Source organism: Aulonocara stuartgranti, assembly GCF_965226115.1.
Source record: "Aulonocara stuartgranti genome assembly, chromosome: 17".
Classification (NCBI taxonomy): Eukaryota; Metazoa; Chordata; class Actinopteri; order Cichliformes; family Cichlidae; genus Aulonocara; species Aulonocara stuartgranti.
In genome coordinates, this window is record NC_138953.1 from 26,554,598 (window position 1) to 26,582,070 (window position 27,473).

Below are 27,473 nucleotides of genomic sequence, written 5' to 3' on the forward strand. Positions count from 1 at the left end.
GACAGTAGGAAGATGGCGGCGGCCCCGCTGTACTGTGTCTGCCGGCAGCCCTACGATGTGAGCCGGTTTATGATCGAGTGCGACATCTGTAAAGACTGGTTTCACGGCAGGTATGTAGTCTGCGACATCCTAAAGAGGTGTAGTTACATGGAGGCGAGAAACACGGTTTGTTTTTTAAGAAAAGGCGACGGTTCTCTGAGCGGTCTTGGCTAACTTAGCGTGCTAACCATTAGCGGTGGGCGACGGGGGTTTTAAACCGTCTATTGACACGACTTTACGGGCGAAAGTGGGGGTTCGCGCCCCTAAAAACAACATTAATGAACTCCATCGTGCCGCAGATAAGTTTAAACAAAACGACATGATCCAGCTCTTTGTAGTTATTATAATAATCAGCGGCATTTACTTAAATAGAGCCCAATAGAAAGTAGATCTTATAGCTGATGGTATACCGAGCTGTTTCAGTCAACACGGGTGATCAAAAGCGTACGTGACTACCTTTCCGTAGAGTTATTTAAAGGATAACTTTAATTTTGATGTCGCTGTGATTCAGTCGATTTAAATCCAGTTAAACCAGCCCTAGTGTACAAAGTGTGCCAGAGCTGGCAGGTTATTAAAGGTAACGGCAGCCTCGGGCGGCGTCTGAGTTGTATTTTAAACTTAATTATACAAGAAGATCTAATAAACAACTTCAACTTGTTTGGGCACAACCTGTACGTTAATTATATAGCAAGCTGGTAGTTTATATCTATTATTTAATACACATGAGCTTTGTTTTAAATGCTGGTTTGATATTGGTAGAAAGTAAGTGGGGGAAACGAGGAGATTGTTATGGTTTGGCTTTTGATTGACAGTTGGCGAAATTTAAATCCCCCACCCCCCTATTTAGAAAGAGGAGGCACATGGCCTCGGACCCCTAGTGGCAAGCAGGGGAATTATTTAAAGGTACCAAGCAGGCACGTGTCTGGGTTTTGTGTGTGTGTGTTGTATTTGTTTTGTTTTGGGGTTTGTTTTTTTCTTTTCTATTGTGATTGCAGGTAGCAGATGTTTTTGTGATTCATGCGTAGATGTAGGTGGAAGCTGTTGAAATCTTGATGGGAATCTTAATGTTGTGTAATGTACATTGCCTAAAATGTACAAATTTCAGTCCACACCTAATATTGTGACGCACTGCTTGAGCATGAGATTTTCTCAGCATCCGACTTTCTTTCTTTTGCAGTTTTCTCTTGTTTTTTTTTAATGTGGCTCTAAGTCCATGGGCTGACCTAGGCAACTCTTCAAGTCAGCCTGTGTGGGTGCATTTCCACAGTGACTGCTTAGGAATACAATAATCTGGGTTTTGTTTTGTTTTTTTGGTTTTTAAGGTGGGGGGTTGCTCATGTTGAAATGACGGAAGCCATTGCGTAACCACCAAGTGTGCTGCCAAAAAACTCAGCAGCCAGGATTTGTGGTGTGTCAGCGCCAAAACAGACTAGCTGTGTGTCATCTGCCAGCAAGAAAAGGAACAAATGTTGGAGCTTCCCCCATTGATGACTAATAAGCAGATACACACCACACACGCACATACTCACAGCAAAGCTCCAAAAACGGCCACATTTCCAGCCTCTTTCCCACGAGGCAGGCCAGAAGGAAAGGGATATTCTCTGGCTGTGGGTGATGGCACGCCATTGGAGGGGAAAGCGGAGGAGCTCATTCTGCTAGTTCTTGTTGGTGTTTGTGTGGGAGACTTTTGTCTTGGTTGCTGGAGAGTGTCCTGTTTTCTATCACCTGTGTTTCAGTAAACAAAACAAGCTGTACTTTAATGTGGTAAGGCTGTCTGAATCAGTGTCACGGTTTATCAGCATCAGATTTGTAAAGAGTGAGGTTACAGGAAAGCTGAAAAAAAGTCCTGATAAACTCCCCCCATGTTTTCAGTAATCTCTTTATTACAGTTTAATGCAGTCATATTCATTTTTGTTTTTATTCAGTTGTGGTTCAGTTAGTTTCCACATTGTGTTTCTTATTCACTTCAGTTTTATTAGTTTATAGTATTTCTTTAATAATTCAAAATTTGTAATACTGCATTAAATCTACATTAACTACAGCATAGCCCTCTACTACTTCAGGAAAATAGTCAACATATTGCTTTGAGAGGAAGACAGAAATACTTTTTCCAGTTGGGAACAACTACTGCTTTGATGCTAAAGTGGAAATACCTCTTTGAGGCTAAAGTAGAATACTATTTTGTGAATAAAGTCAGATGCAATGATGAGAATAAAGTTGAAATACTACTCGAAGTAGCTTCAAGATGAAAATAAAATTACTACTTCGTGGAAAAAGTTGAATACTATTTCCAGAATAAAGTCAAGTACTGTTATGAGAACAAGATAGAAGTACTACTTCAAGAATAAAGTTGAATAATTATTATTTTTTACTTTAAAGTCATAATACTACTTTCAGAGTACTGGAAAGTACTATTTCCAGAATTAAGTGGAATTAGTGCTTAGATAATAAGGTAGATTGTGTAAAGTTAAAAATGACCACATTGTGTACATCTTCTCTTTTATGTGCTAAAAGAGAAATTTTGTCTTTTATTGTAACTGCTTCTAAAAATGGTACTTTAACCTCATGGGCCAACAGAATATTTTTTGGTGCCTATTAGATATTTGATAAATACTTTAATCTAAAAGTTATACATTGCCTACAGTGGTAGACTTACACCTGAATGAGAAAAAAGCATTTGAAAAAAATACAAAATGATTGTTTGCAGAAGAAATGTTCTGAGGGTCTCTGTTACTAATCTTCTGACCTCTTTGGTTTACTTTGCTGCCCCTTCAGGTTTTTGTCCTGACTATCTGCAGGGGTAACAGTGCCCTGAAGCAGTATAACCCACTATTATACCCTTTGGTTTAGATTTCAGGTGTAAGTCTGAGGGCCATTCATCATTTTGAGCCTCACCTGATTGCAAGACCTGCCTCTGTAAATGCCTCTGCCTCTGCTTCATGCGTTTCTTAGATGCAAATTTACATCAGTGTTATGGATGTAAATCCCCGGTAGGTCACATCAGATCACAGTGTAGGTGTCAGGCCCTCCGGTCTGCCCATTGTCTAATGTGCGTGTGGACAGTGGGGGCGATGATAGACCAGTGGTGCTCAATGAGATGGAGCGAATGACTGATGGGAGCTACGGCGAGCCAAGTTCAATGCGCGATCTGTCAATGTCGCACAGAGTGTGAGCACACTAAAGAGAGATAGATCACCTCTGTGGAGAGCCTTTTTGGTGTTTAGGCTAAGTGGAAGTGCCCCCCCCCCCCTTTTTTTTTTTTTTTAAACTACTGCTGTCTGTGATGTTTCAGATCATCTGTTTAGATGTCTGATAAGTTGATTGGCTGAAGTAAAGACAGCCTCATAGCTCTTGTTTATATTCAGCTGACTCTCATTGGGGTGGAAATAACATTACATTTGGCTCAATCAAAGTCGATTAAGGGTCAAAAGCATCATGTATTGATTACTAGTCAGTTTGAATTATAACAGTAAAGAATATACCACACAGTTCAAATTAAAGGAAGTTTAGAAAACCACTTTAAATTACAATATCAAACTGATAGCTGATGTACCAAAATAATAGATCAATAATTTGTATGTTATGAACTGTGAATCTGCACAGCGAGTTCAGTCTGTGTTTGTTGTGTTGCGTCTTTCAGCAGCAAACACTCGTAAGACTGATGACTCGTTAGGTTTTAAATGGGGCTCAGCCATGTTGAAGACATGTGAAAACAGAGTCCCAGTGCTTGCGGGCCTCAGGGCAGCTCAACCTGCACTGAAAACAATTAAGTTGTTTAAAACTCCCAGGGGCTCCCTGACACCCTATAAACAACAAAGTGATCCTCTTTTTGTTGTTTACCAGCTGACTACAGAAAGCCCTGCTGTGTCCTTCAAACTGTAAACAATGCACGGGTGATATGTTGCTTTTATGCCTAGCTGGCTAAAATGATTTAACCCCTGAGGGCAGAATGACAGAGCCTTATCCATCTGTCAGACCTCAGTGGCTCTTACTGCTGTCCAAGTCCGGCTCTGTTTATGTAAGCCTTGCCTGAGCGCACTCGGACGAGTCAGGTGCTCCTCTGGGGCACATAAAGACAGCCAGGTGTGTTTAACTGCCCTCATATCCTCTCCATCTCCACCACCCATCCATTAGAGATCTGCCAGTTCCCTAATGTAGGTGTGTCGACACCCCATGCGGAGCGGTTATTTAGAGCTTAAAATAATGGCGATGCCAGCCTCCAGCCTTTGTGTTTCTGCACTGATCACTGAGGACAATGAACCCCCTCACAGTGCGTGGACTAATGAATAAACCCTCTCAGTTACACAGGAAGGAGGCCTTTGATGAGAGGAAGTGGAGGAGAGGGGCTGTTGATGGCGAGGGTTTAGCCAAGTACACACATCTCCGCTCATTCAGGAAGGGATGTTTAGCTCGGTAATCTGCTGCAGTGCTGTCAGAGGGCAGCTCTATCAGGGAATAAAGCAAGGTTTTGTGGGGTATCTGTGTTGCTCACCCTGGTTGTACTCTCTCTGACCTTTTTGTTGTCTTACAATGCATGATAACACTATCTTATGAGTTGAGATGACGTATGACTGAGCAGATGAGGTTCATGTCGGTTCAAGAGCTGTTTGCACACTCACCCCGCTTTGTGGTGAGTCATCAAGCCCGAGTAAGGCAGCAGGAAATACTTGGCCCCTTTCTTTTCTTTCCTCTCCCATTTTTACATTTGCTGTCTCAAGTCCACATAGACTCACAAGCTCGGGTTAAAGTGGTAATCATTACAGGTAACACGCGCGCTGAGTCAGGGTGGCGTATGTGGCACAGTGCCCTTATTTCCCACTGCGGTGTTATATAAAGGAAAGTAGCAAGAAGGTCACGTCAGCCCAGAGCACACGCTGTATTCACACGTCTCAGCGAACCCAGCGGCAGAGAGCTGTGACTCATGCTTTCCCCCAGCGAACGGCCACATGTTTGAACAAAGATTCCTGATACATGAGCTAGGCTTAGTCGCCAGCCAAACACTGTACACTGTTACTGCTAGTTATCCATTTGCTCACGTGCAGGAGCAGGAGTGCTTCTCTCAGCTTTTTTTTTTTTGTCTTTTATGGATGTTGTAGGAGAGTGGAAAAGTAACTTTCAAAAGAGATAAATGTGAGTTCTTTACAGCTAAATGGATATTTAATTAGTTACTGTACTAATGCATTTGTTTGCCCTTATACCCAACCAACAACAGTTCAGATTTTGTGTGGTATGGTTGATATCCTGTTTGTGCACCAGGGTGATGTGGGGGGTGGCAGGCATTCACACAAGCTCACCATTTCCTGATGAGTTAATGGCCCTCTGCTTTATTTCCTTTACAGTTTTCCTGCAGTTCCTTGTAGATCAAAGCTGATAGCAGGCTTCGGTCAGCTCTATCCCCCCTGCAGGCTTTCACCTTTAAAAGCAAAGGTTATATCAGCAACAAACCTGTTTATAAACCTCTTTTTGCTGTGCTGCAGGAAGGGATTTTGTAGGCCAGTAATGAAGCTGGCGTCTGTCTGGTTCTCTCAAAAAACAAACAAAAAAAAAAGCAACAAGATTTCTTCATTTGTTTTTGGAGTACTGATCTCAGGGGAAGAGAATCTCCACAAATTGATGCCACGTGCAGTCAGAAGAAGTAAAACACTAATGTGGTTCTCAAACTGTGACACTATGGGCAAAATGTAGAAGGAAGCTAAATTTAAAACTAAACTGAAATTTACTTTGGTTACTTTTTTCAATGTTCACAGAAAACTGTGGGGGCATTGAGTCTAAGTTATTTGTTAGTTTCTAATTGCATCATTTGGGGGGGTTTGAATCTGAAATGTTATAGATTTGTGCTAACTTCCATCTAGTGGCTAATGGGCAGATTTATCAGCACTGGGTATCAGTGAAGAGGTCAGGTGCACACTAGTGACAGTAGTGATTAGTCATCTAGTCGACAAATTGCAGACAATCTTAGTTTGGATGGTGCAGGCTTCAGTGGCCTGAAGTTTAAGTGTTTGCTTTTCCGTGGATGACACAGTCCTGCTTGCTTCATTGATCACCAGCTCACACTTGGCTGATTTGGAGCTCAAAGCTAAACTGCCAGGGCTCTACTTCTAAGGCCACGATTCTCAGTCAGAAAAGGGTGGAGTCTACATGCTTGGTTGGTAATATGTTGTTGCCCCAAGTGAAGGAGTTTGAATTATGTTAGGGACTTCTCAACAAGTGAGGAAAGGAGGACACGGGAGGATTGTCAGATGTGTGCAGAGCTGAAAGCGAATGTGAGCAGTTGATTTACTGGTTGATCTGCAGTCCAACCGTCGCCTATTCCTCTTTAGAGCATTCGGGGTCTTCATTAGAAAGGTGATGACTTCAGTAGAGCCATTGCTCCTAAATATAAAAAGGGAACCAGCTGAGTCGGTTTGAGCGTCCAATAAGGATCCTGGGACTTTAAGGAACAAGGTGTTTCAAGCATGTTCAGCTGAAAGGAGATCACAGGGCAGACTGAAGACATGCAGGAGAGATTCCGTCCCTCGGATGGATGGGACTGCCTCTTTTGACCATCTGAAGAGTTGAAGGAGGTAGCTGGGTTGAGGGAGGTCTGGGTATCTCTGTTTAGGCTGCTGGCTCTGTGAGCCAGACCTGAATAAGTGGTAGAAAATGGATGGATGGTCATGTGAATTAGGATAGTTCAGTTTTAGTTTGTACTTTTTGGCTTATCACACTATACACATTGTCCACAATCCGAACAAAGTTGCTGTTCAACCCATGCTGCTCCGGTATGCAACCCAGGAATGCATGTGAGTTGGTTCCTGTGGCTTGGCTGTTGCAGGATACTCAGGGGTAGTAGCAGCATGAGTGACACCGCTGTACTGCAGCTCCTCTTGATAAATGCGCTGCAAATTATATGATGAGAAGAGGCCAGATCATTCAGCTTGTTTTTAAAAAAAAAAATAATAATAATAATGAAGCCATAACTGTGAAATGATAGAACATTTGTTGGAGGGGAAAAAAATAAAACTGCTATCTTTGGTCTCCTGACCTAAGTGTGCGCTGCTTTTTCCTCTTTCTTTTTATCTTTGACCTGTGACCCCTGGCATCTCTGCTTGAAACACACACAGCATTTGACAGGAGTTTGGGAGCGTTTCATCTGCTTTAGCTTGTCCAGGTCAGATAAAGATTGTGGTGTCCTCGTTTCATTTCTGAACGGGCTTGTAAAGCAGTAGACCTGTTCCACTCATTTCAGTTAGATTGAAAGTGGTTTATATGCCACCATTTACAGGATAAGTTATCTGAAGGAACTTTAAAGTATAAGGAAAGACCATATATATTGTAAATGCAATGAATGTCTTCAGCTGGTAGGGTTTATTATTACATACATACATTATTATAGTAAATGCTTTGTATATGTTTGGGCAAAATCTTGTGATGGCGTGTTTTCTTTTCCTGGCAATTTAAAAACGGTATAAACCTCTGTAGGGGACTTGCCCTAACTCTGTATCTCATTTCTTTCCAGCTGTGTACAGGTAGAAGAGCACCATGCTGTGGATATTGATGTTTACCACTGTCCCAACTGTGATGTCGTACACGGACCCTCCCTGAGTGAGTCTTTGCTGCTTCCTGAAGCCATTTTTTCTCTCTCACGCACACACTCACACACACTGCAGTCCTGAACTTTTCTAGACACCTTGGTGCATGCAACCTGGCAGTTTCATAGTGCATAGTCCATTTAATGTCAGATTGCAGCAAATATCTCAGTAAATATTAGTGTGCATTTACTACTTATGAATAGTTGTTTTGTGCACGCTAGGGCTCTAGACTAACTTTTTGCAACGGTTGCACTGGTTCGCCTAAGAAACCACCAGCACAAAAGTTGGGAGCACCCAAATTTTTCAACCGCATAGCTTAACACCGCTGTTTTACATGTGCATTTTTTTTTTTTTGGTGGTGGTAGTGGTGGGGGGTTTTGCTGTCTATATAGACAATATTGATTTGTAAATGATTAACTACCAATCTTGTGCTTAAAGTGCTTTGGCACTCTTTGGCAATATTGTAGACAATGTTAAACTTAATCATCATCTTGGCCTTCTCTGACGACCTGTTTGCTGCTGCCTGCCGCTGAAAGGCAGTGGGGAGAGGGGACACTTGGGCAGTGCATTTATTGCAGCATATAATGTGTTTTCTGGATACACTGTGCTTTTTCAAAGTTCAGAGGTTGATGGCTCCGTGTCAGAGCACTGGCTATGAATTTCAGATGGATCAGGCCTTAACTTAACCAAAAAGTTATAAATAGTTCTTTTCATCCTTTCTTATTACCCACAGCTACATCCACTTCTGTCAGGCCTAGGCTACTCACTAGGGCTGGGCATCATCACTGATTTCTATAATCCATTTGATTTCGATTCACTTTTGCCTCAGACTGTCAGAAATATTATAATTCTCATCATTTATCAGTACTGACACTTATGAGACTTCATCAGAATTGTGAGCATCACAGCAGATGCCTTTGTGTCAAACTGAGAAAAAAACACAGAAAAACATGAAGGAGATTTTCCTGGCCTGGCTTTTTATAGCAGATAACCTTAAAAATATTCTGCAATATTGTATAATTTTAAAAAGTTTAAATATTTTCAGTATTGAACAGCAGAAAAAAGGCTTTCTTGTCTGAGGTCATTTAAGTAAAGAAAAGAAAAGAAAGAAAGAGTGCTGTAAATAACGGTATATTGGTGGGTAAGAAGCGAATGAATAATGCAGAAAACAGAGATCTGAGATGGGAAACTGTTCTTGAAGTGCACACAGAGAGAGAGAGCTGTGCATAAAGTGTGATTTTTTTTTTTTTTTTTTTGATTTTTTTTTTAAATCGCGGTGGAAGCAAAACAGCAAAGAGGGAATTCATATTCATATTTAAAAGTCGATTCAGGATTTAATGAATTGATATCGCTTTATTCAAGCTCACCCCTCTCTATCCACTTGCACTTTCAAACGTACATGACCAATCAGAGAGGTACCGCCCCTGACTGTCTCTGCTTGGTTTAGACCACGATATGGGCATGATATGTTGTTGTTGACCACACGGAGACTTTCCGAGTTGCAGAGACTTTTTTTAAATTTTTTATTTTTTTACTCGAACAGTTGGTCGCACCGGTGTGACCTAAGATTTTTTTTAGTCGCACCACTGAAAAATCTGGTCGCATTTGCGACCAATTTGGTCGCACTCTAGAGCCCTGGCACCCTCTTGCATCTGTTATCTTGGCAGCTCTGAAGCCTAAACAGTAAAGTGTTTCCATTAGCCAGTATATCTGAAGCAAACTATTTCCTGATGTGTGCTACATGTGAGAAAGCACAACAGCGGAAAGTATGACCTAATTCTTTGAGGTGCATGTGTGAAAACAGCACCATACTCTGATTCTCTGCCTTGTCTCACCCATATCTCTATATGCTGGACAGTCCCGGGGGGAAGGCCGCTCTCTGCAGTGTTAGTCGAGTCAGATTTTTTTTTTTTTTTGGTTAAGGGGGGGAGGGGAATAGGTTAACCTTTGACAACCCTGAGGGCAGACATTAAGAAGCTAATTGAATGGTGCTGTAAACCCTCCACTTTGATTGGACAAACCCCTCGATATCCACCCCTGGGCACAGGGGCTGAGTAGTGAATTAATGTGCTTGTGACAAGTGATTGTGATCTGCATAATTTACAATGTTGTTGTGTGAAGGTGCTTCAAGAGGGCATTATTACATTAGGACGAGACAGCCCAGTGAAACTCAAACCTACTTTTTTTTGTTTTCTGCAGTGAAAAAGCGCAACAACTGGCACAGGCATGACTACACAGAGCCAGACGATGGATCGAAGCCGGTGCAGGCTGGCACCTCAGTGTTTATCAAGGAGCTCCAAAACAGGACATTCCCCAGGTAGATATCAACACCCCCCCCCCCCCCCCCCCCCTCCCCAAAGAGCCACACTTTTAAAACTCTAAAGGCCTTGCCTAGTGGAATATTTTATTCAGGTAAACTAAAAGTGCGATTTTCTGATTTGTGAATCATGTCTACTTTTGAAGGCTCAAAATTGGGCTCCTGTAAAGTTGTCTATGCAGTTAAAGGCTTAAGTAAGGCTTTGCATTAGAAAGTTACAAAGGAAAAGAGAAAAACTGCAAATGTATGAGAATTTGTTTGTGTTTTTTCCAGTTCTCTCTTTCATTTTGGAAATGTTTTTTCTCATACTTAATCCTTCTGACCAACTGGATTGTTTTTCTAATTTGCTGAAAAAACTCGAAATTCTTAACTTAATGCTCATACAGGTTAAAGTGGATTTAGGAGAAGACATAAATATGTACACGCTTGCTTCTTTTGGTTTTAAGCCAGGCAAACTGTTTTGTTCTGTGTTCTCACGTTTACAGATATCTAGTGGGAGTTTGAATGATTCTGTTTCTATAAAAGAAAATAGTTCCAGTGTGTGGATTATTTACATTTTCACGACCACTGATTCTGGAAAAAATGTGTAGCTTTGGAATATTTTTAGTCACACAAAACAGTGTGGCTTTAAGAAAGAAAAACACATTACTGGGTCCAGAGTTTTCTTGATTGTGATCACATTTTTGTAGAAATCTTTATGAAAAGTCAGTGGCTCACCTGACTTTATCTCAGGTGAAAAACCAAGGTTGTCGTTAGGATTAAATGGGTGATATGTAGTGACCTGGGTAATCCTCTCAGTGTGCCTAATCACCACCTCACAGAGCAGCTTGCATGTCTGTAGGCTCTTTTTGGGTCAAAATGCTACCACCACCACAAACACAATATTTTCACCTATATTGTGTTGTGGTTTGGGTAGTAAAGTAAACAAAGCAACTCTCTGCATGGCTAAAACCATTATGGTTTTATTTTGAGAACACTGGCAGCTTGAATTAACTTATTACAATCTGGTTTTCAGTGCCGAGGAGATTCTGATACGGATGAAGGGTGAGCTGGTGACTACCAGGTACTTGGAGAGGCAAGGCTTCAACTACCCCATAGCAGTCACCGAAATGGAGGGTCTGGGTCTGAAACTACCCCCCTCTACTTTTTCTGTCAAAGATGTGGAGCAGTATGTGGGTAAGAAAACTTGGCTTTGTTGTCACATGTATGTATGTAATTTACAACAAAACATTAGTGTTTATTGTCTGGGAAGGATGTGACTTCTGTGATTGGACTACACAGCATCATTGGAAGCTGCTTAAAAGCTAATGAAATAACGCTACACCAGCCAGCTAAGTGGCCATTGCTGAGCAGGCGCCATCTGTGTGTGTCAATATGAACCAGTTTCCAGGTTCATGGGTTTTAACCCACTTATCAGGCATCAGACGATGGCTGAATGCGTTCTAAATGAGCGACGGCTAAGCTTTCACTGCCCTCTCCATGACCATTGCACTTCCTTACCGAAACAGCCTGCTACTTCCCAGCTCCTATTACAAGCCCATTACCAAGCCCACCAGTGTTTTTATAATTAAGTTCAGATTACAGACTCCCTTTCTCACGTTATCTCTCTCTCCCATGCCCTATTGAGCATTAAGCCAAGGCACAGGTGTTGTGACTGGGGTCTGAGTGTGGGATTACAGTTCTTCCAGTTTGAAGACAATGGGACAACTGGAGTAAACACCGATGCTGTCGAGCATTTCTGCTGCCAGCTCGGTGTGTGGTCAAAGATTGGTCAAAAAGTTCTACACATGATGGAAAGTCTTTAAGTTGACCTATTTATTGTTTTCAATCCGAACTATATATTGTGTGTATATATACAGTGGGGCAAAAAAGTATTTAGTCAGCCACCGATTGTGCAAGTTCCCCCACTTAAAATGATGACTGAGGTCAGTAATTTGCACCAGAGGTACACTTCAACTGTGAGAGACAGAATGTGAAAAAAAAATCCATGAATTCACATGGTAGGATTTGTAAAGAATTTATTCGTAAATTAGGGTGGAAAATAAGTATTTGGTCACCTCAAACAAGGAAAATCTCTGGCTCTCACAGACCTGTAACGTCTTCTGTAAGAAGCTTTTCTGTCCCCGACTTGTTACCTGTATGAATGGCACCTGTTTGAACTCATCATCTGTATAAAAGACACCTGTCCACAGCCTCAAACAGTCAGACTCCAAACTCCGCCATGGCCAAGACCAAAGAGCTTTCGAAGGACACCAGGAAAAGTATTGTAGACCTGCACCAGACTGGGAAGAGTGAATCTACAATAGGCAAGCAGCTTGGTGTGAAAAAAATCAACTGTGGGAGCAATCATCAGAAAATGGAAGACATACAAGACCACTGATAATCTCCCTCGATCTGGGGCTCCACGCAAGATCTCATCCCGTGGGGTCAAAATGATCATGAGAACGGTGAGCAAAGATCCCAGAACCACACGGGGGGACCTGGTGAAAGACCTGCAGAGAGCTGGGACCAAAGTAACAAAGGTCACCATCAGTAACACACTACAACGGCAGGGAATCAAATCCCGCAGTGCCAGACGTGTTCCGCTGCTGAAGCCAGTGCATGTCCAGGCCCGTCTGAAGTTTGCCAGAGAGCACATGGATGATACAGCAGAGGATTGGGAGAATGTCATGTGGTCAGATGAAACCAAAGTAGAACTTTTTGGTATAAACTCAACTCGTCATGTTTGGAGGAAGAAGAATACTGAGTTGCATCCCAAGAACACCATACCTACTGTGAAGCATGGGGGTGGAAACATCATGCTATGAGGCTGTTTTTCTGCCAAGGGGACAGGACGACTGATCCGTGTTAAGGACAGAATGAATGGGGCCATGTATCGTGAGATTTTGAGCCAAAACCTCCTTCCATCAGTGAGAATTTTGAAGATGAAACGAGGCTGGGTCTTCCAACATGACAATGATCCAAAACACACCGCCCGGGCAACAAAGGAGTGGCTCCGTAAGAAGCATTTGAAAGTCCTGGAGTGGCCTAGCCAGTCTCCAGACCTCAACCCCATAGAAAATCTGTGGCGGGAGTTGAAAGTCCGTGTTGCTCGGCGACAGCCCCAAAACATCACTGCTCTCGAGAAGATCTGCATGGAGGAATGGGCCAAAATACCAGCTACTGTGTGTGCAAACCTGGTAAAGACCTATAGTAAACGTTTGACCTCTGTTATTGCCAACAAAGGTTATGTTACAAAGTATTGAGTTGTATTTTTGTTATTGACCAAATACTTATTTTCCACCCTGATTTACGAATAAATTCTTTACAAATCCTACCATGTGGATTCATGGATTTTCTCTTCACATTCTGTCTCTCACAGTTGAAGTGTACCTCTGGTGCAAATTACTGACCTCTGTCATCATTTTAGGTGGGGGAACTTGCACAATCGGTGGCTGACTAAATACTTTTTTGCCCCACTGTAATGAATGGAAACCAGGGCGAGGTGCCCTTGCTAGGAAGGAGTAAGGGTTCAGTCAGTAAACCTAATTATTCTTAATTTATTTAATTACCAACAAGTATTCACTCATCTCTGGACACAGGCTCTGGTTGCCTAGGTTACCTTGTTATGCATTTATTAACTTGTTATGTGCCAATCACTGGTATCAAATGCTTGCTCCGAAGTTGAGTGAAGTTTGTCTTGGCGTTGGCCCGCTCTGTGTTTTTCCTGTTTTTGGCTGTAGTTGTCGAATGTTTTTAACTTTCTCTGGTTTCCGTTTCTCTGTAAATCACTTCCTGTGTAGACGCAGCCTAAGATGTTACAATGCGACCCACCGTTAGCAACCCTCTCTCTTTCTGTGAGGGGAAGAATGCAGATGACAGCTGCAGAGACCAGCCTCTAGACCGCTTGAGTACTTTGATGTAGAAAATTAGGTTTAATGCCAGCTGTTTCAGAGTAAACTGGCATGTAAACTTTCAACTGAAGGATGACAGCCGATGTTGGCAAGGGCATTACAGTTAATTAAAACTAAAATAAAGGCTCAAACTGGGTGTGAAAAAATATTTTGGCTAACTTTAGAAAAAAATGAAACTGACTGAAATTTTAAAAAAATGAGAAAATGTCTTTAGTTTTTGTCTCTGTTTGATGGAATTTGTTAGCACAGTCTGCCTGATGAACATTGTTATTTGTGTACAGAGACCCTGACAAATAACCTCTCATTTATAATAATAAAAACGCCAAACCTGAAACTATCGATTCTTCAATTTTTTTCCACTTACCCATTTCAGGGCTGTAGCAGGAGCTGGAGCATGTCCCAGCTGTCATAGGAACTGAACTAATATTGAAGCTAATAAAACTAAACACAAATGAGCAAAGCCACTTGAGAAGCTAACTACACTGAGACCCTGTCCACATTAGAAAGGTGTCTTGGAGAAGTTGGTTTTTGAATGCGTTTTGGTCTTTCATTCACACATGAAAAGCATTTTAGGTCACAGACATTGGAGATTTTGAAAAACTCCTTCCAGGGCAAAGCTTTTTAGAAATGGTTTGAGGTTTTACATGAAACTATGCAAAACCTGACAAAGAAACCAGAAAGGGAAAACCAAGTTTGTATTGCACCATCAAAGTTGTCTTGATGCTTGTTATTGACTAATCAGATCACATTGACTGGCTTAAACTAATATTAATATGAGTTTTCCTTATGACACTTAGCACAAAATGGGTGGATACCAAATTAAACTCAGCTCAACTTTGAGGTCACCTGTTAAAGCACCCAACTGGTGCTTTGAGGAAGAGTAAAGGTTGCTGTTGACAGGCAATGGCTTATTACCAGCACTTTATTAAAAGTATATATTTTTTTAAAGCCCGATTCACAAAAACCTATTATAGAAGGAGCTATTCCAGTCCCTCATCCCAGTATTTAATATAACAAACCCTGCCGTGCATGTTCATAGTTACAATCATGTTCATTCCTACAAAACGGTCAAAAATAAAGTAGGATTCATCTTTTGATTTCAGTGTTGAGTTAATTATTTTTACAGCATTTTGCTCCCAAAACGTTTGATTCATGAGGAAATAATTGTTTTACATTAAAATTAATGCAGTGAGTAACAAGTTTCTGGTTCCTGTCTGATGACAAAGACATATTTGCAACAATTATCTCAGTTAATTGGCTCTTTAACATAACTGGGTGTTGTCATATATCATTGTCTTTATGGTGGGATGTCGGTTAGATTGAGTGTCTCTCGAGCTGGCTCAGCGGTGCTTTAGTTTGTTGACATTAATAAAAAAAAAAAAACTAAATAAAAACATTGAATTGGGTTTGTGAACCCAGTGCTCGAGCTCGGCGTTGCAGGGTTTCCAGGCAGCTTTGTCTCGCACTGTGTGACTGACTGCTTTTCACTCCACCTGTTCTCTGTCATCAGACGCTGGCCAGCTGGGCCTTTAGAGGAGTGTGTGTGTGTGTGTGTGTGTGTGTGTGTGTGTGTGTGTGTGTGTACACAAGTATGCACAGGGGTAATAAAAAAGGTGTGTGGGAGGGGTGTGGGGAAAATACAACCACCAGCTGTCTTGCTACACACTGCACCCCAGTCTTACTTCCGGCCCTGCGTGTCACTGCGTGTGATTTGTAGCCTCCCAACTGTGAGCTGTTTGCTGTTTGCTCTCTCTTTGACTTTTTTCTCTTTTCCTTTTTAGCATCTGTTTTCTATCCCATGAGTAAACACACACATGCATACACAGCTTTTGCACACTTTTTCTCACATCTACAGACATATTTCCTTATATGCTTGAGATCTCCCACGCACACACAGCTATTAAACGTAGCAGCCCTCTCACCTCCACCCACTCCCCTTCCTCTGGGACTGGTGGTCTGGACAGATTGACAGATTGTCTCGCTTGCATCCCCTACAACCCCTCCCCATGCTGCCATATTAATGCCAGTTTTCCTCAGGGGTTGATCTCTAAAAGCACATGAGGATGCCAGCAGGCTGCTGACCCCTCTGAACCCCATCACCTACTCTGCAGTCATTTAAAAAGTTTGAAGATTTTCATTCAGGAGTCTGTGACTGCAGAACATCTAATCTGATATTGCACAAACTAAAAGGCACTTCATTCCCATCTAGGTGGTAACAAAGTCATCGACGTGATAGATGTGGCACGGCAGGCAGACAGCAAGATGAAGCTCAGCGAGTTTATCAAGTATTTCACCAATCCCCATCGACCCAAAGTCCTCAACCTCATCAGCCTGGAGTTCTCTGACACGAAGTAAGCCATGCTGCAGGTCCGTCACTGTGATTTAAAAGCGAAAAAGGAATAAGTATCTTCAAGAGTCAGCAAACTAGGTTTGACAAAACTTCCAGATGTATTTTTTACCAAGGCCATCTATATCAATGTAAAGTTGAATGGAAGCTTCCAGCTGATTTAATAGTTGCCTGAGTTAATAGAAAGAAATGGAACAACATTCGATTTAAAGTCCTTCTGATGTAGCCAAAGCTGTTTTCACACGTGCACTTTAGACAGATTTGTGAGAATCAGGTTGGGATATTTTGCTCAGTTTCTCTTTAAGTGTAGCACACAACAAAACAGGCATTTGCACTACTGGGAGTACTGTGAAGGTGAGGGAGCATGTAGCATGCTGGAGGCTCCTTATATGATGACAGCTTGATAACGATGAATGCCGAGAATATTATTCTGCTTTGTTCTAACACTGGTGCAGTCTGACATCGTATGGACTTTGCACTATAGGCACCTAGCAGGTTAAAGACCAGCTACCATCAGATCTGATTGTGCTGGACGTTTACAGTCTCACCTCAGTGACTTGTTATTCTGTTGAGGGTAGAGTCGAGTCTCTCTACAGTATTGGATGTGGTTGAGATTAAATCAGGGACCTACAGATATGTTTTTAAAACTTTCCTAAGCTCAGTGTGCTGCATGATTCTGATCACCCGCAGGATGGCAAAGCTGGTGGAGGTTCCTGACGTGGCTCAGACGTTGTCCTGGGTTGAGAACTACTGGCCAGACGACTCCTTCTTCCCTAAACCCTTTGTCCAGAAGTACTGCCTTATGGGGGTCAAAGACAGCTACACAGATTTCCACATAGACTTTGGAGGCACCTCTGTCTGGTATCATGTTCTCTGGGTGAGTGTGTGGATTTAAAGAGCTTTTTTTTTTTTTCTCCTTTAAAGAGAGGAACATGCCACCCTGATGTTCATCAAGCTCAGGGATTCAGTGTTTCTTTAAATACTGAGGTTTTTAGGTCAGACTAGCACTCTCTGAAGGGTCACCTTGCTTCTCACATCCAGTTAATTCATAAAACAGCCAGCAGCACTCATCATGATGGTCTCACCCCCTCGCTTCTGAAAACTACAGCTAACTTTAATTTGTGATTGAATGAGGGGCGGGTGTTTAGTAGAGCAGTGCCGTCACATTCACAAGTTTAACCTCTCGTTACCTTAAATACCTTTTTCTTTTGATTTTCAGGGTGAGAAAGTCTTCTACTTGATCAAGCCCACCCTCACCAATCTTGCACTATATGAGGCATGGAGCTCCTCGCCCAATCAGAGCGAAGTGTTCTTTGGGGACAAAGTGGATAAGTGTTACAAGTGTATTGTACCCCAAGGAACCACGCTGCTCATCCCTACAGGTCAGTGAGGTGTTTTAATGTCACATTTGATAAGTAAAGGACTTTAAGTGTACTTTCAAAACTTTCTTAAGGTCAGTTTGAACTGGGAACCTCCTGAGAAACTCTGTATTTCTATCACAGGAACTATGTAGCACATTAAGCTCCAGGGAGATTATTTTACCCCACAAAAAGTCCCACCTGACAGGGGTTGTACTTTCTGAAAGTACAACAGTTGGTTGTTGGTTGGCAAACAGTTGGAAAGTTGTAACCTCGCCATCTTCTGGATGTTCAAGAACTGTTTGATAGAAGTGACGATTGTGATAAATGATGGTTTATGTTCAGGCTATGATCCGTGAGCATGGCAGTTATGTAGACCTCTAGGTATTGGACGTATGAAGAAATCAAATTTGGATAACTGGCAGCTTATCATCTGTACTTTACTAATTGTCACGATTAGCTCAAAAAGTCAGCTATGATATGTTTTATGATGAGATGAGCAATGTTATTGTTATTATAGGGCATGTTACAGCACTATAACATCCACTCTTTAAAGATAATGTATTTATGAAAAAAAGGATGCAAGCACAGTTGACTGACTGGTAAAACATGCAGGTCAGCACGAGTGCAGAGCTCAAATGATTTGGACAAATGTATTCATAGCTTATTTGTAATATTACACGTGGGTTTAAAATCAGCTCAGCCTTTCGTGCTCAGTCACGTCCGCTATCCTGACACACCTTTTTGAAAGGGATCTTTGGTCGGTACACCAGGATGTGATTGAGAGCTTTCACACCAGCCTAAACAAACATCACTGACCAGACAAACACACACACACACACATTTTAGTTGAACCAAACTAAACACACTAGTCATCAAAGTACTTTTAAAGTCTTGGATAATGGTGTGTGGTTTCCAAGCACAATAAATTCCACACTCTCAGACGTGCAGCTGTTTGTGTCGCTGATGTTAAATCATTGTTTCTGGTGACTGCCTGACAGTTTTGCGCCAGCTTTGCTGACCTGCCTGTTTTTTGTTTTGTTTTTTTCCCCATGTGCATTTAAAAGTGAAAAATAATCATGATTCCCATGGATGCTGCCAGGAAAATACAGGCTCCTTTAAGGTCCTCTATTATTGCCAAAGGAAAATAACAGAGAGGGAAATTCTTCCTGAGCAACAACCCAAACAGTTCTTAATGATCATAATTACAGGGAAAAATGAAGAGAGACAGAGCTCCTATGTCATATGATGAAAGTAGCACTGAGGCGTTTTACTACACGTGACTATGCAGCCTTGTGGTGGCGCTGCTGATGTTGCATTAAGAAGGTAGAAAGATGTTTTGATGTCATGTCACTAACTGAGCATGACACCAAAGCATGATTTGATTCGCTGAAGTGAAGCTAATGGATCCAGTCATACCATTATTTGTCCATCAGTCTCTCAATGGACTTTTTAAGCCCATAGAGCTCCTTCACCCTTGCCCCCCTACGGCACACGGAGAGACAAAGCTCAGTTCAGCCCGTCAACTGCTGGATGTCCTCAATCAGTCTTCCAGCCATGCTTTCTCAGAAAGCTCAAGCAGCATTGTGAAAGAGAGCTTTTGGCAGAAAGGCTGTGGAGAGGTGGGAATTAAGCTGGGGTCAGGCAGCACAGTAGGTCAGTCAAGCGTATTATCAGGCCTGTCTGTCAGCCTCTGTCAGTCCCCCCCCCCCCCAAAAGAATCTGTTTTCTCCTACTTTGTGTTGTATTAGGAGCACTGTTTATCTGGGGTGGAAGCTGTTATTGACAGCATTATCTCCTGCTGCTGAGTGTGACTGTGCCTCAGCAGGATAAAAAAGTTTCTTGCAGTCTTGTTGTCACGAATTTTGTTTTCTGCATGTTGAGAAAATATGATTAAGCGAAGTATAAATCCCTATTTCCTCAGGTATTCATGTGTAATTTCTCTGCCCCACCCTAAGAATGTTATCATTCTAAGCCAGAGAGTAGATAAGCTGAGTAAACGTCTGTGCTCTGCTGCCCTCTGCAGGCTGGATCCACGCTGTTCTCACCTCTCAGGATTGCATGGCATTCGGAGGGAACTTCCTTCACAACCTCAATATTGGCATGCAGCTCAGGTAAACCACTCGCCTGCCACTGGTGTGGCATCTTGATTTTTGTGTGTTTTCTAGAGACTTTAGCACTTAACGTTTGGTTCGCGTTGTAGGTGTTATGAGATGGAGCGTCGTCTGAAAACCCCAGACCTCTTTAAGTTTCCCTATTTTGAGGCCATTTGTTGGTATGTGGCAAAGAACCTCCTGGAAATGCTAAAAGGTGAGAGTCTAAAACTCAAAACCACAAGCCACAGAGATGTGTATAAGAGCTGTCGCAACATAACATTTTGACATAAAAATTCAAAACATTTGGCAAGAAAATAATGGTGTCAGTAAGATTTATTTATGGGTCTTTCCATGAAAAATCAATGAGTTCCTCCCACCTGACCCCTCAGAATTGGTATATTTAATGAAGTCATGCAAAATTTTACCTGCATATGACAGTAAATTTCAGGGTTGCAAGTCCTTTAATACATAGTGGAGGGTCAAAGTGTGACGTGTTTTGTTTTTTTTCCCCACTATTTTTGATCCCTCAAAACTTAAAAACACAAAATATCCACAGGAAATTTCCATTGCTGAACACCACTTTTAATGCTACCTTTTTGGAAATCCATTACTGTTTTAAAAGGTTTGAAGCTTTCTCGCTTAAAACTCGTGACAGTTTTCCCTTCTTTGATTTTGTCAGAGCTTCGAGAGGACAACTGTCCTCCACCGACCTACCTAGTGGATGGAGTCAAGGCTTTAATCAGTGCACTGAAGACTTGGTTGAAAAGAGAGGTGAGAAATTCTGCCTGATTACACCTCACATGTCTGCAGTCCACATGGTTCTTGTGACACAGGAGTCACCGGAGGCATCCACGTTTAGTCTTATCTGTCAGCAGCAGGCGGCAGATTCTCTGCTCACTCCTCTGTTTTGAATGTAAACTGTTGCGGCTTTGCAGGTGAACGAACCCACCAGCGAGGTACCAGACAATATCAGGCCGAACCATCTCATTAAAGAACTGACCAAGGAAATCCGCTACCTAGAGGTGAGGAGCTTTTTAGACTTAATGCAAATGGTGGTGTCAGCTGGGAGAAAAGCTGACGCTCTTTTGGTATTGTCAGTGATTAATAAAAGTGACCCACATTTTAGACATATACAAGCTGTAATCTCAGTGTTTACATCATTAATTTGCACCATTTCTTGACCCTTTACAGTTTTACATGTGCTTTATCTGTACATCTTATTAAATTTAAAAAAATGATCATTTGATTCTGTAGGTTTTGTTTTTATTTTTTGCACATTGTAACAACCTTCACTGCATGATTTATTTTACATTTATTTCCTAGGAGGAACCAGTGGGTGGTAGCAAGCTAGTGAAATCTCAGGGAAGTGGAGTACCTTCGGGATCAAACGGCTGCCTGTCCACTCGAGCTACGGTGGAGAGGCTGTGCCAGGCACGGCGAGCTCGAAGGGCCGCCAGGCAACTGAGGGAGCAGGAGCGCCATGCGCCCAAGCTACCCACTAACCTGGACATCTTAGAGCAGCACACCAGGGATGTGCTGAAGAGGCTGGAGGTCGGGCCACTGGAGGAGGTGAGCTTCAAGGAGCAAACATTCAGAATGTGTGTTTAATCTACATTAAAGGAAGAAACCAAAATGCCGTTAGTTAGGCCAAAAGGTGCACTATGTACTTATTATTGTAGTTGGAGTCTTCACTTAAATGCAGCTTTGCACCGATTAAAGCTTTTTGTAAATGCTTCTGTGTGTGTTGTTGATGACTGATACAATACTTTTAATATTCTGTATCCAGGATCCTGCGTTTGGTGCCAAGGTTCACGCAAAGTTTAACAAAGTGTCAACTGCATCTGCAGCTGCTGCTGCAGAGTCTTTGGAAGACAACCACATACGGCTAATGCTGGTCAACGGAAGAATCATCAGGTGGGGGAGCAAAGTGAATCGGTGTGCAGAGCCAGTCAAACTAGTACTTTTGTTTTGGTGACAAACTCCAGAAACCAACATAAAACCACTTTGGTGAATAAAAAAATAACATGAAGTAAAAATGAATTTAGAAAGGTTTACTAGTCAGCAACAGAAACTATGAATTTGTTAATCTACAAAGCCTGTTCTTCTGAGCTGTGAGGCAGCCGTCAGGAGATGAGTCCAATTTATTTTCCTCTTCTTGTTTATTACAATATAAATTAGTCACCTGCTCTGCATGTTAACATGAACTTTATATTTGTGTGTGCAGAGATTTGAGACGACCGGGAAGCAGCAGCCCTGTAAAGTCCGAAGATGAGGGACTGTCTGTTGGCCCACCCAAGGGTTGCATGGACGTGAAGTTTGAGAGGATGTATGACAGTCAGGAACAGCACAGCACAGCTGAGAAATCCGCACTCCTCAGTAAGTCTTCAGTGAATATTAAACCAACAGACGATTGTAGCCATGCAAGCATTTAGCTGACGATGTGTTCCTTTGTGTCTCAGGAGATCTGGAGAGGATGAAGACTGAACTCGGGGAAGAAGTCTCAGGACACTCCAGTGTGTCAGATGTCGAGTCAGACAGCGACTTTCCCACAGAGGTAAACGATGTGCAGGATTTATACAAACACAGCCGGTTTAAGAGCTCAGTGTTTCTGAACAGAGTGTACTTTGGGTAATCATTTTTTACGCTGTCTTCTGAGGCATGTTTTTGAAATTTCTCTGTCCAATGTAGCATAAAGAGTCATCGTCGTCATCATCTTCTGACGAAGACTCGGAGAGCTCCCAGGATGAAGAGGACGAGGATGAGCAGCAGACAGGCTCAGGGCACATAAAGCTGGACCAGTCTGGCGAGAAACTCAGGCACAAACACAAACCACTCAAACGGTGAGGAAACAGATCAAGGCAGGCCTGTGACCAGTACTTCTGGATACAGAATATTAAAAGTATTGTATCAGTCATCAACAACACACACAGAAGCATTTACAAAAAGCTTTAATCGGTGCAAAGCTGCATTTAAGTGAAGACTCCAACTACAATAATAAGTACATAGTGCACCTTTTGGCCTAACTAACGGCACTTATGCTTCTTCAAATATTCTGATTATCCGTGGGCCGTTTAACCAAATAAATAAATAAAACAAAATCCTTGAAAGGCCCCCGTGAACACGGCGCCATCGGGGCACCTTTTTTAAAAATGAGTCTCGTCTTCCTCCTACAGAGAATGTCCTACCTCACCCAGCACAGCAGAGGCCATTCAGGGGATGCTGTCTATGGCTGGTCTGCTGTGCTCCTCCAAGTCGGAGACGGCAGACTCGCTCCAGGAGTCCTGGTGGCCCAGCCCGCTGGAACAGGCGCAGCACCAGCGCCGACTGCAGGGGGACAAGAGCCCGATAGACAGCCAGGGAAACAGCAGCAGCGAAGCCTGGGACAATCAAGGGCTCCCCAGCCCAGAGATGGACTACCAATACTGTGACCCCTCAATGTCTCCACCTCTGCACCCCTCCAAGAGGCACGCCCCGAACCCTCCACCAATCAGCAATCAGGCCACAAAAGGTTTGAAATGTGACTTTTATCATTTCTGCTTGTTAATATGCAGAAAAATGGAGAAGCTGTTTCAGTCCACACTAACTGGCACAGAAGATAAAGCATGGTTCAATACGGAATGTGCAGGATGTGGGAATTAGCTCTCTGATTAGCTCTCTGACAGTGGGAGAGGTGGTATTCAGTGTTTAAAAACAGTTTAAAATTAAATAGAAAGTACAGAAAAAAACCTTTCCAAAATAAAGCTGATCAAAGATCAGGACAAATTTTAACCAGGACTTAACTGTCGTGCAAGAAGTGTTAGTATATTTTATTTCGATTAATGTATACTTTAATTTCCCCATGGGGATCAATACTCTCTACATTTAACCCATTCACTCAGTGAAGCAGTGGGCAGCCGTGTGTAGGGACGGTACCTTGCTCAGGGGTACCTCAGGGTAGCCGTTCAGTGGATTTGAACCCTCAACCTTCCGATCATGGGGCCACCACGCTACCTACTGAGCTATCCCTGCCCCATTATCATGTTTTATTTCATTTTTGCTGTTTGACAATGTTTAGTTTAATTTGTATTAGTTTCTTTAATTATTGTAATATAAAGTAGGTGCTTTCTTTGGTGTCAGGGGCCCGTTTTAAGGGCCACTTATGGTTATCATCATGATTAGGCCACTTGATGGATTATTTGTCAGATTTGTGAGAAGATAGTTAGTTGAAATGTTACTCACTATTTGATGTTACTATATAAATCCCGCTAATATTTTCATTTTTCTCTTTTTTAGGCAAACGGCCCAAAAAAGGCATGGCCACAGCCAAGCAGAGACTGGGGAAGATCCTGAAGCTCAGCAGACACAACCGCGTCTTCGTGTAACCCTCCCAGACATTGAAAGAAGGGCGAGGAGTCAGGAGCAGGGGGAGAGAAGAAGATAGTTTTGTGTATTTTTTACCAGACAGTTAAAATATATCGGGGGGAGGGTGGATGAAACAAAAAAGAAATGAAATCACATGGACACTGCCTGGAGATGAAACAAATCTTTGATACGTAAAACACGCTCACTGTGCATGCTTAGGAGACAGGGTATCGGATTGGAAACGAGCAAGCGCACGACTTTACCACAAGCACACTAAAGACAAAAACATGAAAGGAGCATGTTGCTGCAGGGAACGGTGGACTTGAAGCTCCTGTGGGCATTTTGGACGGACAAAAAAAGAGATGTTGGTGGGGGCGGGAGGAGAGGGTGAGGCGGCAAGACGTCCACTGCTTCTGATGCCAAGATCACCTGCGTCACATTTGCTAGTATTTCCCCCTTCTGCTGATCACCCCTCCACCTCTCCCCTGGCCTAATTTTTATTATATATATATTTTTTATTTTTATTTTTATTTTTTTTATTCGTGACAAACTGAACAGGACGAAGGGTCTGTTTACCTGGATGGGTGGAGGTGAAACGCGGTGCTAAAAGAGGAGGTGGTGAAACTGAAATTTCAAAATGGTGCTTATTTGTTTGTACGTCTCTCCACTCTCTCATGCTTGTGTCCCACCCTTCCTCTTTATCTCAATCACACCAGCAATAACTTTTTTTTTTTTTTTTTTTAAGGAGAGAGGTAAGGGCGAGAGGCAGCACTTTGGTGCGTTTCTTCTGCTCGCAGAATTTTAACAGGTGTAAAACTGCACCTAGTGTTGGAGGTGGGGGTGGAGTCACTCAAAATGCTGCCTCTCTGTGAATTTGTTTTCCCATAGGAATTACAAGTCGTCACCTCTGAAACGACTGGCTTAATTTATTTCGCGTTTTATGTGATTTTTTTTATTGTTTTTATGGATTCTGAATTATTTATTAATTGAACAGAGGTAATGATTTTATTATATTTTCACCCTAAAAACCTCAGTGAGCCTGAGGGTGTTTCTCCCCCCCCTTTGTAGGGAGTTTTTATTTTTTTTTTTAACCTTTTAAAATTTTTTTGTAAATGTGGATGTTTTTAGAGTTCATGTGATCATCTGTTGAGTAGCTACCCATCTTTCCCTTCCCAGCTGAGTAGAGCCTGTGTCGATCCTCGTCCTCTTTGTTCCTGTAGAGGTTTTTTTGGTTTGTTTATGGGCTATGTGCGGATAGTCTAGGTTAAGAAACTTCCATATCTACTCCTGAGCTTTCTCTACTTAGTGCCACACCGTTTAGCAAAAAAAACAAAACAACAGGTATTCTGAGCCACTGTGGTTGATCCAAAGTAGATGATGTATTAAAAGGTCAGCGATTGAGGAACTGACATGTGGATGATTGAGGCTTTTTCTTTTCTTTAATGTGAGGTGTGTGTGTGCAGTTCTTCACTCTCAGGGAATGATGCCATGGACATAACCTTCGATTAACCACCAGCCACACATCATGGATGCAGACACTCATAACTTCTTATTTCAGTGTTTTTCAGTTTTTATAGCTCAAAAAAAGAAAAAAAAGCAACAGGTCAGATTTAACAGTCATTGTATCTTTAGGCTACTTTTACCCATTTGGTGTTACTCCCACTCACTGCCTCCAAACACGTGTTCAGCTCATTGTTTAAGTGGAAAGACACCCTAGTTTAAGTTGACTCTGCACCCATGTAGCTTTAAGAGCGCCCTCTGAACAGTGTGAGCCTTCCTCAGGTGAGTGATGAGATCCAAAACACAGAATTAACATTTAAAAAAAAAAAAAAAAGCAGTGTTTCCTTTGTACCCCTCCTTTTTCTTTTACACTACACTTTAATCTTTGAAGTCTTTGCATGTTAACTCACAGAATAAAAACACGAACTGGCCCGCAGGCAGGGTTTGTAATAAGCTGTAGTATTTGTCCCCCTCACTCTCCTTGAAATGCAGCTCTCAGCTTTTTTTTTTTTTTTTTTAAATATGTGTTGGTTCTTGCAATGGTTTTTTCCAGATTTAAATGGCTTATGATTTGAAATATACAAACACTGGCTAACTGTGACACTGTTAATGCATTTCAGAAATTGCGTGTAAATAAATAAAAGTAATGAAATGACATGCTGGTCTTCCTGTTTTAATTTAAAGATAAGTTTATTAAGTCTATGTACAACAAAGACTCGCCCGGCAAACCAAATCCTCTGTGGTGACCTGCAAAGAAGAAACGGGCACTTTATTAGGTACACCAAAGTGAAGCGGTACCTTTTCAAATAAACAATATTATTACTACATTATAAGTAGAATAATGGTTTACATGAATAAAACCATTTTGTCTATAAACAGCTTACGCCCTTCATGAAGTTGCCCTGCTTGAACATAATGTGCTGACGATGCCTGCAGGCACCATGTCACTACCGTTACTACCATCAGCACCCCTCACACTGACCATGATAACCTGTAAGATTAATTACATGTATTACACTACATTGGCCTGGTGCACCTGGGATAATTCTTTTAAGTGGCCAAACGTGTCACTTAAAGGTTAATATTTAAGTTTATATAGTGCTTGACAATCAAAAGACACAAAAATACACCGTATACACCTGTCCTTGTAACTAACTTTGTGAGTGTAACCTCAGTTGAACCAGGTGTGCAAAAGGTTTAAGGTAAACCTTTACAACACTGCCCTCTGCAGGGTTCAGACTGAAGTACAGCTGCTTCTGAGGTTACAGCATTTAAGTAATCATGTGAAACTGGAGGTTTTCACAGCTGCACTGTAGCCCTCAACTTCCAGGAGAAGTCTGGCTGCTCCACCCATGCAGCGCTCACCTAAAAAGCATTTCCAGAAAGAAGTGTGGAAAATATCCCCAAGTTACCCAGAGCGCTTCACAAATCTGACTGCTTCTCTTATCATGAAAAAAATTACTGTGCACCACTCTCACTTTTACAGACTTAGTTAAAACTTTACAGCTAAATACATAAATGTTTAACTATATCAGATAAGAGATGCCACCACCTTTCAAACATCCTCAAAGTGCTAAGTGCCTGCATGTGTAGGCAGATGTTACATGACAAAAACAGAATCCTTCGATTTGAAGAGTCAACCTTTCAGACAAGTCTGCAAATCCTCAAAAAAAAAAAAAAGACAAAAAGAAAAGAAAAAGGAAATGCCCTCTCACCTTAGGCACTGAACTGAAGCCATGCAGGGAGCTGAATGTGTGCAAAGCGAGGTTAGCGGACCAATAAAGCTAAAAGTGATCTCTTTTCAATCTTTTGGTGAATCTGGAGAAGCCCGTGGATCAACTAAAACGTACTTTTTACTTCATAGATTTCAAATAAAGTAGAAGGACATTATATTTCAGAAAGGCTTGTTTAAAAACAAACAAACAAAAACACAACTTGCCAAAACCTCTACTTTTAGTTTAAAGGGCTGAAACTATTATAGCAGATTCCAGTCATCTGTTGTGACTTTTAC

General features: G+C 42.0%; 2 protein-coding genes across 2 annotated transcripts in view; one reads left to right on the top strand and one right to left on the bottom strand.

Moving 5' to 3' along the window:
• On the top strand, window positions 1-26,117 carry kdm7aa (lysine (K)-specific demethylase 7Aa). Its single transcript, XM_082510736.1, has 18 exons — window positions 1-110; window positions 7,538-7,623; window positions 9,810-9,927; window positions 10,943-11,103; window positions 16,030-16,171; window positions 16,858-17,044; window positions 17,387-17,549; window positions 19,552-19,639; window positions 19,729-19,835; window positions 20,301-20,392; window positions 20,557-20,643; window positions 20,945-21,190; window positions 21,408-21,535; window positions 21,846-21,997; window positions 22,081-22,175; window positions 22,310-22,461; window positions 22,795-23,129; window positions 23,894-26,117. The coding sequence occupies exons 1-18, from the start codon at window positions 13-15 to the stop codon at window positions 23,980-23,982; spliced, it is 2,526 nt and encodes an 841-aa protein (XP_082366862.1). The 5' UTR covers window positions 1-12; the 3' UTR covers window positions 23,983-26,117.
• ndufb2 (NADH:ubiquinone oxidoreductase subunit B2) overlaps window positions 25,011-27,473 on the bottom strand; it is a 5,749-nt gene continuing 3,286 nt past the window's right edge. The window contains exon 4 of the mRNA XM_082510762.1: window positions 25,011-26,209. The gene's annotated coding sequence lies outside the window, so the exon portion shown is untranslated. The remainder of the gene's footprint in view (window positions 26,210-27,473) is intronic.